The sequence below is a fragment of the Petromyzon marinus genome, chromosome 42, assembly GCF_048934315.1.
Source record: "Petromyzon marinus isolate PM22_M1 ecotype Great Lakes invasive population chromosome 42, UKy_Petmar_22M1.pri1.0, whole genome shotgun sequence".
Lineage (NCBI taxonomy): Eukaryota > Metazoa > Chordata > Hyperoartia > Petromyzontiformes > Petromyzontidae > Petromyzon > Petromyzon marinus.
The window spans coordinates 13,627,561-13,642,783 of NC_133708.1; the positions used below are offsets into that span (position 1 = coordinate 13,627,561).

Sequence of the window (15,223 nt, forward strand, 5' to 3'; positions counted from 1 at the left end):
CTATTTAAATGAGATCGCGGTGGAAGGCGGTGTGCGGTCACGTGGCCCCAGGCGCGGCCATGTTGCTACGGGAATGTCGCCATGGTTACCTGCGGTCCCCCCTGTGTGACGTCATCAAGGCGTCGCAGCCACTCGCCCCTTACCAAGATGGCGTCCGAGATGCGTGTGTGAGGGTGGCGACCGTGGGCCCCGTGACTCCGCCCCCCCCGCGTCAGACGCCTCCAGGCAGGCGCTGTCGGAGCGGGCGACTCGGAAGCGATGGAGGTAGGCGGGCGGGCGGGCGGGCGAGTGCGGTGCACATACACGAATCCTCGCCCACCTGTGGCAGCCGTGTCGCTATCCACCTGTAGATTGTGTGCGTGACCTTAATAGCCTTGGTCCATCTCTCGTCCACAGCCTTGCTGTAGTTTATTGTCGATGCCCACCTGTGTCGTCGTCCACCTATGCATTTGTCCATCTTTAGCCTTGTCCACCTCTCGTCCATATCCACCTGTAGCTTCGTGTCCACCTTTGTGTCAACCTATGTCCGTGTCCCCCTCTCGTCCGTATCCGCCTGTAGCTTGCGTGTCCACCTGCAGCTTGCGTGTCCACCTGCAGCTTGCGTGTCCACCTGCAGCTTGCGTGTCCACCTGTGTCCGATTTCCGCCAGTGATTGCGTGTCTCAAACCGTGCCTTGTCCTACTGGCTCTGGCCGTGCCCACACCGAGCGGCGTAGCCACCACAGCTGACGCGACAGCTCGCGGCGAGTGACCGCACAGAATTATTCATTTGATAAACATTGATTTATTTATCTTATAAACATTACCGTGGCAATTAGCGTGGAAATGACAGGGCTGCAGTTGGATTATTTTTTTTGTGTGACCAGGAGAGAACTCCAGAGACCAGGATAGAGGAGTTATCACCTTGCAAGAGAGTCCCGGGTCACCAAAATGACAAAAGCAAACAGCGGCAAGATCAAAGCAGCAAGTTGACCTCAGTGCACAACACCCGCGGGGTTCGCCTTGGTACCAAATGGGCGCACAGTGCAGTGTAGAATTCTCAAACCGGTTACTCTAATTTTCTTTTCACGATCATTTTGGTTTCCGAGTGAAAACAGTACTTATTGTTCACTAAAGAAATATCAAGACCACAAAAGTGATCATCCAGCAACAAACAGCAATTTTGAGGGTGAAATAGAGAAGTGGAACACGATTTTTTTTTATTTAACAAGGTGATTAATATTGTCAGAGCTTGGGGAATAGAGACGATGATGATGATGACGGGAGAGAGAATTCCAAAGTGGAGCAGTGTTGAGGCAAGAAGCAGAAAAGTTTGTGCCCTGCAGTGTGGAGAGTGAGTGGGCGTTGTTGTGGGGAGCGGTGGTGCAGCGGTTAGCGCGCTGCGCTACGAACCAGGCGACCGGAGTTCCATTTCCACTCACGGTCAACGCCAGTGACCATTATCTGAACCGGTCCTGGGCCTCCCCTAGATCTACTCGGCCTCAAACGAGTAGCTGGTGCGGTGTGTAAACAGCACTGCGGAGACAAAGGTGGCCGGCGTGATGCTGGCCACACCATCCCCTCGTGGTGTGTCACGAGGGGATGGTGTGGTCAGAACCTGCCCCAAAAGTCTGTTAAGTATTTAAGGGGATCTTTGTCTTTGTTGTTGTGACCGAGGGTGGCGGTCCACCGCAGTGTGAATGAGACGAGACGGTGTCGAATAGTCCTTAACATGGGTGGAGGAATAATTGAGTGAAGTTCAGAGGAACAGTAACCATGCTAGTAGTAGCGTTAGAGTGATACGGAAGTGACTGAACGAATCCTGGATCATCAATCACCCCGACCGCTTGGCGTTGAATTATATCCGCTGGTGCAGTGAGGTACCGTAGGAACTGGCTGCTGCAGCCCGGGTACAGTGCTCCAAGCCGTGGGAATTGTCTGTGGTGTGTGGCGAGTAGCCCTGGTGAGTGTCTCTCTGTGCCTCTCAGAATCTAAAGCACGTGAAGGTGGTGATGGCCGCGTTCAGAGACGTGGCGAAGCAGCCGGTCGCTCTGCGCGCCAGGATTGGTCCCCAGATGAGGTCTCGCCACGGGGGGGCTTACAGCCTGGTGCACACCGGTGAGAGCGTCGCCCTTACCTCACCAGCCTCGACTCACCCACGCGCACTCACCTCGCCAGCCCTCGTTTACTCACCCACACCGCAGCAGCCCTGAATCGCCTCCAGCTCAGTCGTACTACCTGACTCACGCACACTTCACCAGCCTGGGCCCTCCCAGGTCTCACCGCACCTCACCAGCTGTCAGAAACACATCACTACACATCACCCACACCTCGCCAACCTGTGACCTCACCCAAATCTCATAACCGCTGCCCGGCACCCCCACCGCCCTTCCGTTGCGTGTGACACAGAGTGGTCCTACCGGGACGTGGAGCGAGCCGAGTCCGTGGTCTGCAGCCTCAGCTACAGCGTGTTCCGCGATGGGGCCACCATTGTGGACACCAGCCCAGCGGGGGGGCCCACGGAGATGCACGCGGAGTGAGTGTGGGGTGCTCCCCACGAGGAAGTGGCTCGAGCTGAGTGGATTGGCCAATTAAGTTAGTTGTTAATCAACTATAAATTCTAATCCATTACTTTTTTTCTTTTTGGCCAATCGGGCCCTCTCTGAAAATGGAAGCCGCTTCTGCATCCTGCCCCCCGAAGGCGGGAAACCCCCTACAAGCCACGCCAAGCACGATTATAACGCTGATAACATCTCCAAGCCCCTCCCAGCAGCACACGTGGGGAACAGACGTGAAACTTGTTCCCTGTTTAAGTTGAGTAATCGAAGTGGCAATCGGTAGAGGGACTGAATGCTCGAGTAATCGGTTCAATTCCTCAACTGAGTGGACAAAACGACGAAAATAGTTGTCGGAAAAATGTCTGACACCGCACGCCGTAGAAGTCACACCCAGGTGAATGTGTCCAACCGCCTGGCAGGCTTGCCCTTAGCTAAGGGTCCTACCCAGTCTGCCATTCACATTGTGTGCGTCATTTGTGTGTGTGTGTGTTTGTCTGCGTGTGTGACCCGAGTTTGATTTCCGCTCACAGCCACCAACACCAGTGATGATTATCTGAACCAGTCCGGTATTTCCCCTCTTTAGACTCAGCCTCAAATGAGTACCTGGTGCGGCATGTCAACATCACTTGGGCAACAAAAGTGGCTGGGCATGGTGCTGGCCACCCACCGCCTCGTGTGCCATGCCGGCTCACTAACAGTTCTTGCCCGAACAGTTTACTAAGGCTAAACGAGGGACCTTTGTCTTTGTGTCTGTGAAGGCTGAAGCGCAGCGTGTCCCCATCAGGGACTCTAACCGCCATTCTGCGCAAGATTGGGGGAAAAGGCGGCGCAGATGAGAAGCAGTTCCTCGAGGTGATGGCAGTGATTGTCTGCGTTACGCCACGTACCATTACAGCAAATACCGTACTGTGTTGCACCAGACACGGGACATCGCCGTCGCATGCCGTTAGCATCTCACCGTGGCGGTTGTGCCGTCGTGTGCCGTAGATCTGGAATGGGAACCTCAAGGAGAAGAACATCGACCTGGAGGCTCTGGAGCAGCACGGGAAGTTCTACGATGACGGTGAGAACATGAGGAGTGTGGCGAGGGGAGACCGTGCGTGCGTGCGTGCCGTGGGGTGCAGCGTGACCCGTGGTAGAAGTGCGGGGAGTTGTGGTGTGACTCGAGGCTGGTGCGCCGCGTGCCGCACACAGGGCAGTTTGGTGTGCTGGCCTGGTCCAACTCGGAGTCTCACCTTCTCTACGTGGCCGAGAAGAAACGCCCCAAGGGGACAACGTTTTTCCAGAGTCGCCCACCCAGCGCCAACACCGCCCAGACAGACGCCCCGGTAACACACACCTCCTTCACACAGAGACCCCTTAGTACGGACACCCTTTAGACAGACCCTGGTACCACAGACCGACAAAAAGCTAAAGTATTATTTACTTAATTTGTTCTGCATAAATGTTCAGTTTGCGGCTGCTCTACATGTGCATGTGTGCGTGTCTGGTGAATCCCCCCCGTGTGTGCGTGATGTCTGCTATGTGTGTGTGGTGTCCCACCGTTTGTGTGTGTGGTGTCTCGCTCCTGTGTATGTTTCTGCTGTTTGAGTGTGTGATGTCCCCCTTGTGTGTATGCATCATGTCTCCGCTGTGTGCGTGTGGTGCTAGGGAGACAAGTTCCTGTTCCGCGAGGATTGGGGTGAGGCGCTGGTGAACAAGAGCGACCCCGTGCTGTGCATCCTGGACGTGGTGAGCGGCACCGTGAGCGTACTAGACGGGCTCCCGCCGCACATCAGCCCGGGACAGGTGGGCCACTCAACACATGTACACGATGCTCACCACCCCACTCAACACACCGCTCCGCACCCGATTCGCGTCATTCACTCGCTGCGCGAAATCTGCGCTCGCTATAGTTCGTATTCATTATTATGACGTGTGAAGGTAAAGGCGCATCCCTGAAAATTCTTACTCGTGTCACTGTTGATGCGGTGTGTAGTAATCATTCAGCAATAGGGAGACAAAGGTGGCCGGGAATTGTGCTGGCCATCACCAACCCTACTCTTTGGTTCTATACGGTAAAGTCACGTAGGTAAAAAATAAAATAACAAAAATCACGACGTTTCGGCCACAACACAAGTGGCCTTCATCAGGTGAAGGGACCGTGCTGTCATGAGGACAGCGTTGGAGTGAAAACAGCCAAGCCCAGGTCGCGTCCTTTAAGCTGTGTGGGAGGAAGCAAAACGCTTTGACAAAGGAATTAGCATAAAATGAGCATGATGTACGTAGGAGGTGCATGGGCCATGATGGACCAGGAGCGGGTGGGGACCATGACGGACCAGCAGCGGGGGGGGGGGGGGAGTAGAGTTGAGTGAGTGGAGTGAGTGATTTTGTTATTTTATTTTTTACCTACGTGACTTTACCGAATAGAACCAAAGACTATGGATCCTTGCAGTCACGAAAGCTTCCAATCTAGAATCACCAACCCTATCTTGCCGTGTGCCGGCCTTAATAGGTGCTCTGCTAACAGCACTTGCCCCAACAGTTTATTAAGGCTATCGTGGAATCTTTGTCTCCACTCACTCCACTCACTCACTCCACTCACTCACTCCACTCACTCACTCTACTCCCCCCCCCGCCCCACCCCCGCTGTTGGTCCGTCATGGTCCCCACCCGCTCCTGGTCCATCATGGCCCATGCACCTCCTACGTACATCATGCTCATTTTATGCTAATTCCTTTGTCAAAGCGTTTTGCTTCCTCCCACACAGCTTAAAGGACGCGACCTGGGCTTGGCTGTTTTCACTCCAACGCTGTCCTCATGACAGCACGGTCCCTTCACCTGATGAAGGCCACTTGTGTTGTGGCCGAAACGTCGTGATTTTTGTTATTTTATTTTTTACCTACGTGACTTTACCGAATAGAACCAAAGAGTGTGGATCCTTGCAGTCACGAAAGCTTCAAATCTAGAATCACCAACCCTATCTTGCCGTGTGCCGGCCTTAATAGGTGCTCTGCTAACAGCACTTGCCCCAACAGTTTATTAAGACTATCGTGGAATCTTTGTCTTTGTGTGCGTGCAGGCGCTGTGGGCACCGGCGGACACTGGGGTGCTGTTTGTCGGCTGGAGCTCCGCACCGGGCCGCCTGGGCATCACGTACTGCACGAACCGCCGCTCAGCGCTCTACTACATCGACCTCTCCGGGGCACAGTGTGGTGAGCAGTGTGTGTGAACAGTGTGTGTGAACAGTGTGTGTGAACAGTGTGTGTGAGCAGTGTGTGTGAGCAGTGTGTGTGAGCAGTGTGTGTGAACAGTGTGTGTGAACAGTGTGTGTGAACAGTGTGGTGAGCAGTGTGTGTGAGCAGTGTGTGTGAACAGTGTGTGTGAACAGTGTGTGTGGTGTATGGCGTGCTGTGTGGTGAGCAGTGTGTGTGAACAGTGTGTGTGGTGTATGGCGTGCAGTGTGGTGAGCAGTGTGTGTGAACAGTGTGTGTGAACAATGTGTGTGAACAGTGTGTGTGGTGTATGGCGTGCAGTGTGGTGAGCAGTGTGTGTGAACAGTGTGTGTGCAGTGTGGTGAGCAGTGTGTGTGAACAGTGTGTGTGAACAGTGTGTGTGAACAGTGTGTGTGAACAGTGTGTGTGAACAGTGTGTGTGAACAGTGTGTGTGGTGTATGGCGTGCAGTGTGGTGAGCAGTGTGTGTGAACAGTGTGTGTGCTGTATGGCGTGCAGTGTGGTGAGCAATGTGTGTGGTGTATATGTGTGGAGTGCAGTGTATGTGTTGTGCATTGTGTTTTTGGGGGTGGAGTGGTTTACAGTGGTTAGGATACTGCCACAAATATGGCCACTGGAGTTTGATTCCCACCCATGGCCAACATCGGTGACGTTTATCTGACCCGGTCCTGGGCCTTCCCTCAGTCACCTCGGCCTCAGTACCTGGTACAGTGTATAAACATCACCACGAGGGAGACAAAGGCTGTCAGGCCTGGTGCTGGCCACAACACCCTCTAGTGCGCCGTGCTGGCCTTCCTATGTGCTGTTCGCTAACGGCACTTGCCCTAACGTTGTTAAGGCTGTAGGGGGCATCTTTGTGTGTTGCAGTGCGGCTGTCCGAGGGCCAGGAGGATGAGACGTGCGTGTGGTCGCCACGGCTCAGCCCGGACCATTGCCGCGTGGTGTATCTACAGAACCCAGCGGGGGGCCCCCACCACCAATGCAGCCAGCTCCGCGTGGTGCGTGATCCCCGCCTCCCCACCCCCACCATGAGCACTGGAGACTCAAATGTGGCCGGGTATGGTGTCGTTCAGGCCTTCAAAGGTGCTTGCTCAGAGCACTTACCCCAAGCAGCATATTAAAGGCTACGTGGGTGATCTTTGTCTTTGTGTGTGTGTGTGCAGTACGACTGGTACACGAAGCAGACGCGCGTGGTTGTGGATATCGTGGCTGCCCCGGAGTCCGGTGAGTGTCACGTGACACTGCCCGTGCCTCGCCACGTGACGTCGCAACGGCCGCTGATACTGCACTGGGCATCCTGCGTGCCACATGTTCTGTGCGTGTCGCATGTCTCGACTGCTCGTCCTGTCCCATGTTCCCACGTGTGCATCGTGTGTCCCATGCATATCAACTGTCCCAAGTGCACGTGCATCGCACGTATCACATGTTTCATGCTGTGTATCCAGTTATATGTGTGTTCCGTGCATGTTACGCGTGCCGTGTATCAATGTTCATACGAGTTTAGAATTTTGTAACGTGCTACAAAGTAGTTTTTTACTGATTCCCTTAAGAGGGAAAGATTTAGAGGCACGGGGAAGCACAAAGAAGTGGAGGGCAACTAGGATTGGCTCCAAATAATTGCCCAAGCTCTGCGGTCCTATATCGGCATGCTCAGCCAACTCCATCAACGAGTGTGTACACACGTGGGAGAAAACCCGAGTACCCAGAGAAAACCCACTTGCCGAATTGCGATCGTACTCTGGCCAAAGACAAGGATATGGTGACCTTGACACCCGCAGGTTGGGAAAGGAGTTTATCGAGTGTGTGTGTGATCCACCAACCCTCGCTGACTCCACAGTATTGAGTTACAGGCCATGTGCGACATAGCCACTAGCGCCACTGTAGCGCGTGGTCAAGTGTTCCCACCGTGTGTGCTGTGTCGTGCTTCCGTTCAGCGGACGCCTTCCCGGGCCTGTACTGCGCCGAGCTGCCAACTCGCTGCTGGGCCTCTGACAGCCAGAGGGTGGTTGTGGCCACGGCATGGAGGAGCCGCCAGGTGAGGACATCAGTCGGCGTCCTGGCGTTCCCATCTCCTGGCATCCCGGCGTTCTGGCATCACAGTGATTGTGTCCCTCTGGTCTAGCGTCCTGGTATCCAATTATTCTACTGTACGGGTATTCTGGCATCCTGATTTTTCCAAATATCAGTGCCCCGTCATCCTGGTTTTCCAGTGTTTCAGTGTCCTGGTGTTCCAGACTCCCTGTATCCCGTGTGCCATGTTCCAAAAGTGCTAGTGTTAGTATCCCTGTATAATACGTCTCGACTCTCTGGCGCTGACCAAACGCCACGCTGACGTGTGTGCGTGTGTGCAGGAGCTGGTGGTGGTGGACACGGAACATGGGGACGTTACTCCCATCACTGCAGGTACCGGTACCATGGCACCAATCCTACAGGACTGATCCCATAGTGTCGAGCGATACTTCAAATGTTCTTGGGCCTCCTTAAATTAGTACCTGGTGCCATGTGTAAAAAAACTTGGGGGAAACAGAGGTGGCCAGGGCTTGGCGCTTACCACACCATGCCCTCGCGTGCAATGTTGGCTTTCATAGGTGCATACTAACAGCACTTGCTCTAGCAGCCTGATTGTCTATATGGGGATCTTTGTGTTGTGTATGCGTAGAGGGAGATCAGTCTGCTGGCTGCTGGAAGCTGCTGGATATCGACGCTCAGGATCTCATGGTGGTAGCACGCTCCTCCCCCAGCTGCCCTTCTCACCTGGTGAGCTTCACTCGCACGCACGCGAATTTGGCGAGGTTGACGTTCCCGCTGTGCGATGAGGGTTGATGTGGGCGAGGTGTGCCCCAGGTCGCCGGGTTCCTCCCCGCGCGCTCCCCCGACTCCCCCGTCCTCTGGGCGTCGCTGGACACGACCGCTGCTGCTGTACCGTGTGACCCAGCGGCCGTGTCATGTGACCATGGGCTGCCCCCTCTCCTGGTGCCACCGCCGGGCCTGGCGGACGTCAGCTGGAGTGTGCTGAGGTTAACTCCGCCCGCCGAGCAGCAGAACAAGGAATTCCGTGAGTTACCGTGGTTTATTGGGCTCGAGTCGCCACCGAATCATCATCATCTGTTCTTTGAGATCGCACCCCAGCCAATCACAAAACAAGTAGTCCAGAAGAGCCAACGGAATTGAGGAAAGCACAGTGGAACGGAGTACCGCAGATACGTCACAGCACGAGCAGCAGCACATGTGAATCTAGTAGAATCACATTCGAGTTTACGGTCTCTGTGCGAGTCTATCCTCTCTGTGTGAGTCTGTGCGAGTCTATAGGTGGTTATGCGAGTTTATGGGTCTCATCTCAATAAAGTAGTTTGTTGATCGTACAGAAACCGCGTTGTGCGAAAAGTGTTCCCAAATAGAAGCGTGTTATAGTGAAAACGCGTTACGTGAACACCGCACGTTAAGCGAGGACTTGGCGTACTTCTATGCTGCCACGGCTGCGCTCCCCGCCTTCAACCTACGCCAACCATCACGATGCAGTTGCTTTTATGGTTGTGGGGTGGCTGGTGGACAGTATCTGCCACGATAGACTCTGTGGAATCTTTGTTTTTCCCACGCAGCTGAGCTGGACTATGAAGCCATCCTCGTCTGCCCCTGGAAGCCCGGAGCGGAGGTGACCAACAAGAAGGTTCCCCTGGTCGTGTGCCCTCACGGTATGCGGCGAGGCGTGTACCATCTGTGCGCACACACGGTGTCTGTGTGTAAGCACGTGGTATGTGGCACACGGAGGAGCGTGACTGTGTATCCATGGTGTGTGTGTGTGTGTGCGTGCATGTGGTGTGGACGAGGATTGCTGGCTGTGCGTGTCTGCCTGTCTCAGTGTCTTGGTGCTCTCCATGTGTCTCTGCGGGTCCCCGTGTCTCGGTTTTCCGCCACAGGAGGTCCGCACTCCGTGTTCGTTGCCGAGTGGAGCCTCAACACAGCTGCGCTGGTCCAACTCGGCATGGGCGTCCTCCTTGGTGAGTAGCAACTCAAGTGCTCGCTCGCTCGCCCGCCTGCTCGCCCGCCCACTCACCCGCTCACCCAACCCATTTAATCACTCACGTACCCACTCGGCCACCCATTCACTCACCCACCCACTGTCTCAACCTCTCACCCACTCCCTCACTCTTGCGCCGCCTCTCTGGCCCCCGCGGGGTGCGTCCCCCTCTGTCGCCCCAGTTAACTACCGCGGATCCAGCGGATTCGGCCAGAACAGCATCCGCTCCCTCCCGGGGAACGTGGGGATGCAGGACGTGCAGGACATGCAGGTCAGTGGAAGGGTCGTCGGTCGGGTCGTCGGTCGGGTCGTGGTATTGGGTCGATGGCTCGGGTCATGGGTCGGGATTGGTTGGGGTCAAGGGAGTTGGACCGCAGGTTAGGTTGGGTTTCAGGGCCGATGAGAGATTGGGTCAGGGATCAGGTCGCGGTTTGGGTTGCAGGGTTAGGTCAGGAATGGTGGAGTGCAGCTGCAGCAGGTGGATGTGGAAATACGCTGCCTGTGGGCTAGAAAAACGTAGAGGTGTTATGTGTGTGTGTCCCTGTGTGTGTGTGTGCGTGCATCTCTTTGTGTATGCATGTGTTCATGTGTATCTGAAAGCGTGTCTGTTTGTGTGCGTGCGAGTATATGCGTCTCTTCGTCTTTGTGCCGGTGGCACTACACGTGTGCGCGCACGTTCGCACGTCGCCGTCTGCGTAGTTTACGTCAGCATGCGTCACACACACGCGCGTCACACATTTGCTCTTGCGCCACGCAGCACGCTGTCACGACAGTGCTGGCGTCTGGCGTAGGCGACCCGGCCCATGTGTTCCTTGTGGGCGGCTCGCACGGAGGGTTCCTGTCGGCGCACCTGATTGGACAGTTCCCGGGCTTCTACCAGGCGTGCGCCCTGCGCAACCCTGTCATCAACATCGCCAGCATGGTCGGGGCCTCCGACATCCCAGACTGGTGAGTGGGGGGGGGGGGGTGGGGGCCCGCACGCACGCACACACGCACACACGCACACACGCACACACGCACACACGCACACACGCACACACGCACACACGCACACACGCACACACGCACACACGCACACAAGACAAAGGGTTCCCCGTATAACCTCTAACAGGCTGTTGGAGGCAAGTTCTGTTCGTCAGTAGCACCTGTGAAGGCTGGGCCCAGCACATGGGCCGGTGGCATGGCCAGCACCACGCCCAACCGTCTTTATCTCCCAAATGCTGATGTTTCATACCCACTGCAGCAGGTACTCGTTTATGACTGAGTTGACCACACTGCTCTTCAAACCCGGCGACCCGAGTTCGATGCTTACGGTCAACGCCAGTGACGATTATCTGAACTGGTCCTGGGCTTCTCCTAGGTCGACTCAGCCTCAAATGAGCACCTGGTGCAGTGTGTAAACATAGCCACTGGGGAGACGAAGGTGGCTGGACATGCCGGCCTGCATAGGTATTTGCTAACAGCACTTGCCTCATGAGTCTGTTAAGGCTACACGGGGGATATTTTGTCTTTGTAGGTGCGTGGTGGAGGCTGGTTTAGGTGAATACAGCGCAACCCAGATTCCCACCGCGGAGATGCTGGCCGCGATGCTCAAGCGCTCACCCATCGTGCACATCGCAAAGGTACACACACCTGTACTCCTATACTTACTCTCACTTCTACTCACTCCCCTACTCACACATGTACTCTCACTACTCACTCGCACCTCTACTCATTTGTACACACCATTATACAAAGATCCCCCATATAGCCTTTAACATGCTGTTGGGGCAAGTGCTGTTACTGAGCACCTATTAAGGACGGCACGGCGGGTGGCCAACAACATGTCCTGCAGCCTTTGTCTCTCCAGGGCAGCTGTTTAACACACCGCACCAGCTACTCATTTAAGGCCTTGGGGAGGCCCGACACTGGTTCAGAAAAACACAAGTGTTATTGGTCATGAGCGGGAATCGAACTCGCGTCATCAAGTTCATCACGTAGCACGCTAATTGCTATACTACCGCTTTCCACAAAACTTTATACTCGCCAGTACAGACAGATCCCCTGTATCGCCTGCGCAGGCTGTTGGGAGGTGCAAATGCTGTTAGTTAGCGAGCACCCATTGAGGTCTCGCCCACCACTGCACACTAACGTGACCTCACACTTTCCGAGTTGCTCACCCTGCACAAGCAGCAGCACAGGTGTGTGCGAGCGTGGGATTGTGCAATTGTGATCCTGGGTTACAATGAACGAGGCGGCAGAGCTTTGGTAAAGTAGGTGGAGCCTGCCTCGCAAATGTGGTTGCTGTGGTAAGTTTGACACGGTTGCCGTGGTAACAGGTTCGCACCCCAGCGCTGATCCTGCTGGGTGAGGGCGACCGCCGCGTGCCGCCGCAGCAGGGACACGAGCTGGAGCGGGCACTGCGAGCACGCGGGATCCCCGTGCGGTATGGCATGCGCGTCACGACTCCACGTCACAACACGCGTCACAACACGCGTCACAACACGCGGCACAACACACGCATCACGACAGACGTCACGTGCATCCCCGAGTGTTGACGCGTCCACGTGTCCCCCATGTGTCCCCCATGTGTCCGTTGTATCTGCAGGCTGCTGTCGTACCCGGACAATAACCACGCCCTCTCCAAAGTGGAGGCCGAGGCCGACGCCTTTGTCAACACGGCGCTGTGGTTCGGGGTGCATCACGGATAGGGCCTCCACCACCGCCTCCTCCTCATCCCCCGCGGGCCGTTCCTCGCACACCACGTGACGGCGCTGCTTAGGGCGGAGAGTTCTGAACGTAAATTTTTTCTCATATCACTTGACCCCGGTAGCACGGTTAGAATTAAATTGGGAAGAAAAAGACAAAAAAAATGTTTTAATCTTTTCACCATTTTGGTGACCTTGATTGCCCTTTGGGACCGATTAGGGGATCGGAATGCATGGGAATGGGTCGGGTCACATCGGGGTCGGGTGAGGTCAGATTGACCTCACTGTGAGCTGATTTGTAGTGTTGAGTGAAATTACAACGTGCGTAGTTCTTCACATGCGGTTCTTGGTGTGTTTTTATTGCGTGCGAGTTCATTACGCGTGGGTATCAAGTGAGTTCTGTGTGCGAGGACTCCTCCAGTGGGAGAAGATACAACGCCACTGCATTATGGTAGCATCTGGGTTCATACAGCGGCGTCTAAACGCAACCGCATCTCAAGAAGCTGTTGCAGAATCCGTAGGAATATTTTTTTTAGAAGCAGTTTGTCACAGGTTCATAGGTGCAGGATAAGAGAAAGTCGAGAGGCTGGAGTGCGTGGAGCGGAGTAGAGTTAGACGGTGCGGGAGAGGCAGGAGAGTCCGTGGAAGGGAGTAGAGTAGGATGGTAGAGGAGTGTGTATGGAGGGGAGTCGAGTGAGATGGGAGGGCATAGGGGAGTGTGTGGACAGGAGTTTACAGCAATCCAAATTCTTCGAGCATCTAAATGCAACTGCATCTGTACATGCCTAAAAACAGCAGCCGGCACAGGGAGGTATGTACATTGACGTGAGGTGCAAACTCAATTGCACTCATAGAACAGCGTGGCTTGCTCCAGTCTCGTGCGCCAATATGAATCGGGTTTCAGAAACACCACGTTCAGTCATGAAAAGCACTGAACTCAAAATTGACAAGTGCACAAAGCAGCATGGAGAGGAGCGCGCTAGAAATTGCACCGTGAGACGGAGGCACACGTGGATCAGAAAACACGCACAGGTTAGAGAAATCACTTTGATCGTTAACCGGCAGTCGATAGAACGGAGACGATGAAAGCATGGGGATACACACAAGCTGGACATTACACTGACAAAAGAGGAACGCGTGGATCAGAAAACATTAAAAGGCGAGAGACTTTGAATATTGAGATGGGTTTGGGCAGCCCACGTTGCTAGAATGGACGATGGCCGATGGTGGAGACTTAACGACTGAGTGGCAGCCGAAGGAGGGAACGCACCCGAGAAGACTCCAATGCATAGCAAGTCGTAGTGACTGCTGTATAAATGCAACTCATTATTTGGCGATGATGCTGCGTCGATAGTGATGCACAAACAAAAAAACCCCAAACATTACTCAATAACAGTGTCGCTTTAAGAGAACGAAATATATAACTGGCGACGTTTTGGACAATGACCCTTCATAACGCAATGAATGGTTTGTCTTATAAAGGGTCATTGCCCGAAACGTCGACAGTTGCCGTGAATATAACGTTTCCCTTGAACACAAAGGCAAAGATCCCCCGTATAGCCTTAACATACTGTTGGGGCAAGTGCTATCAGGGATTAGCACCTATGAAGGTCAGCACGGCACACGAGGGGATGGGTGATCAACACCACGCCTGGCCGCCTTTGTCTCCCCATAGGTGATGTTTACACACCAGGTACTCATTTGAGGCCGAGTCTACTGAGAGGGGACCCATGACCGGTTGAGAATCGTCACCGGTGTTGGCCGTGGGCGGGAATCGAACTCGGGACCGTCGACTTTCGTAGCGCTAACCGCTGCTACACTACCGCTACGCACTAGCTTGAACACACGGACACGCCAATACAACTTGCCATTCGCCACTATGTGACAGTGGCGTCACCACGGCGCCTGTGCCAGGCTAGGTGCACTTTGAGGCTTACCACGTGAAGTGTCGAAGGCTCGCTAAACGGGAGGTCACGGGACAGACCCAGGTGCCATGAGATGACTGCCAGATGCAGCAGCAGCTGTGTCCTCTACTGTGCCAACTCGCTGCATTTTATCCGCCCGGCGTTCCGCTCGTGAGCGTCGCTCCTCAATCCTCCGTTGCTGTTGGAGGGCGACTGCGTCCAACTGCCCAGCAGCAGCATTCTTCAGAGGAGGCTCGTGGAGGACGCTGCTGCTCGTGGAGAACGCACACGGACACAAAAAAAGACAAAGATCCTCCCTATAGCCTGAACAGACTGTTGGGGCAAGTGCTGCTAGCGAGCACCTATGAAAACAGGCAAAGCACACGGGGGGTGAGGCAACAACCCCGCCTGGCCTCCTTTGTCTCCCTCGCGGCGATGTTTACACACCGCACCGCCGGGAACTCGCGTGAGGCTGAGTCGACCTCGGGGAGGCACAGGACCGGTTCAGATAATCGTCACCGGCGTTTGCCGTGAGCGGGAATCGAACTCGGGTCGCCGGCGTACGTAGCGCAGCAGCGCTAACCGCTACACTACCGCTCCCCACACAACACAGAGAAACACACGCGCAGCGTTATTGCCGAACGAGCCCGTCCTCGTGTTCGACGTGAAGACGAATTCACCACCTACACCACGCCAACAAGCGCCGTCGACGAATATTCCCGGGCGCCACGTGTTTCGCGTTTTTTTAATGTTTAAACCGCTACCGCTCTTCTGCGTTTCGTCCGCACGCGCTTCCCGTAGCCGCGCGCGGGGACCGGTGGGTAGTGGTAGTGGGGGGGTGAGCGAGGGAGGGGGGAGGTGGAG

At 55.0% G+C, this 15,223-nt stretch overlaps 1 protein-coding gene and 1 long non-coding RNA gene across 2 annotated transcripts; one reads left to right on the forward strand and one right to left on the reverse strand.

Moving 5' to 3' along the window:
- The first annotated feature begins 114 nt into the window (after nucleotides 1–114).
- On the forward strand, nucleotides 115–12,791 carry APEH (acylaminoacyl-peptide hydrolase). The gene is made up of 21 exons (XM_032969783.2): nucleotides 115–264; nucleotides 1,967–2,096; nucleotides 2,388–2,514; nucleotides 3,295–3,388; nucleotides 3,524–3,599; nucleotides 3,731–3,864; nucleotides 4,187–4,324; nucleotides 5,598–5,730; nucleotides 6,618–6,748; nucleotides 6,914–6,974; nucleotides 7,685–7,785; nucleotides 8,102–8,153; nucleotides 8,410–8,507; nucleotides 8,595–8,805; nucleotides 9,350–9,442; nucleotides 9,668–9,748; nucleotides 9,951–10,039; nucleotides 10,526–10,716; nucleotides 11,285–11,390; nucleotides 12,087–12,193; nucleotides 12,356–12,791. The coding sequence occupies exons 1-21, from the start codon at nucleotides 259–261 to the stop codon at nucleotides 12,456–12,458; spliced, it is 2,262 nt and encodes a 753-aa protein (XP_032825674.1). The 5' UTR covers nucleotides 115–258; the 3' UTR covers nucleotides 12,459–12,791.
- LOC142930621 (uncharacterized) lies at nucleotides 8,807–15,164 on the reverse strand. Its single transcript, XR_012946582.1, has 2 exons — nucleotides 15,043–15,164; nucleotides 8,807–14,628 (listed from the first exon to the last, which is right to left on the reverse strand). It is a non-coding gene; the product is annotated as an uncharacterized LOC142930621 (long non-coding RNA).
- Between the last annotated feature and the right edge of the window lie 59 nt (nucleotides 15,165–15,223).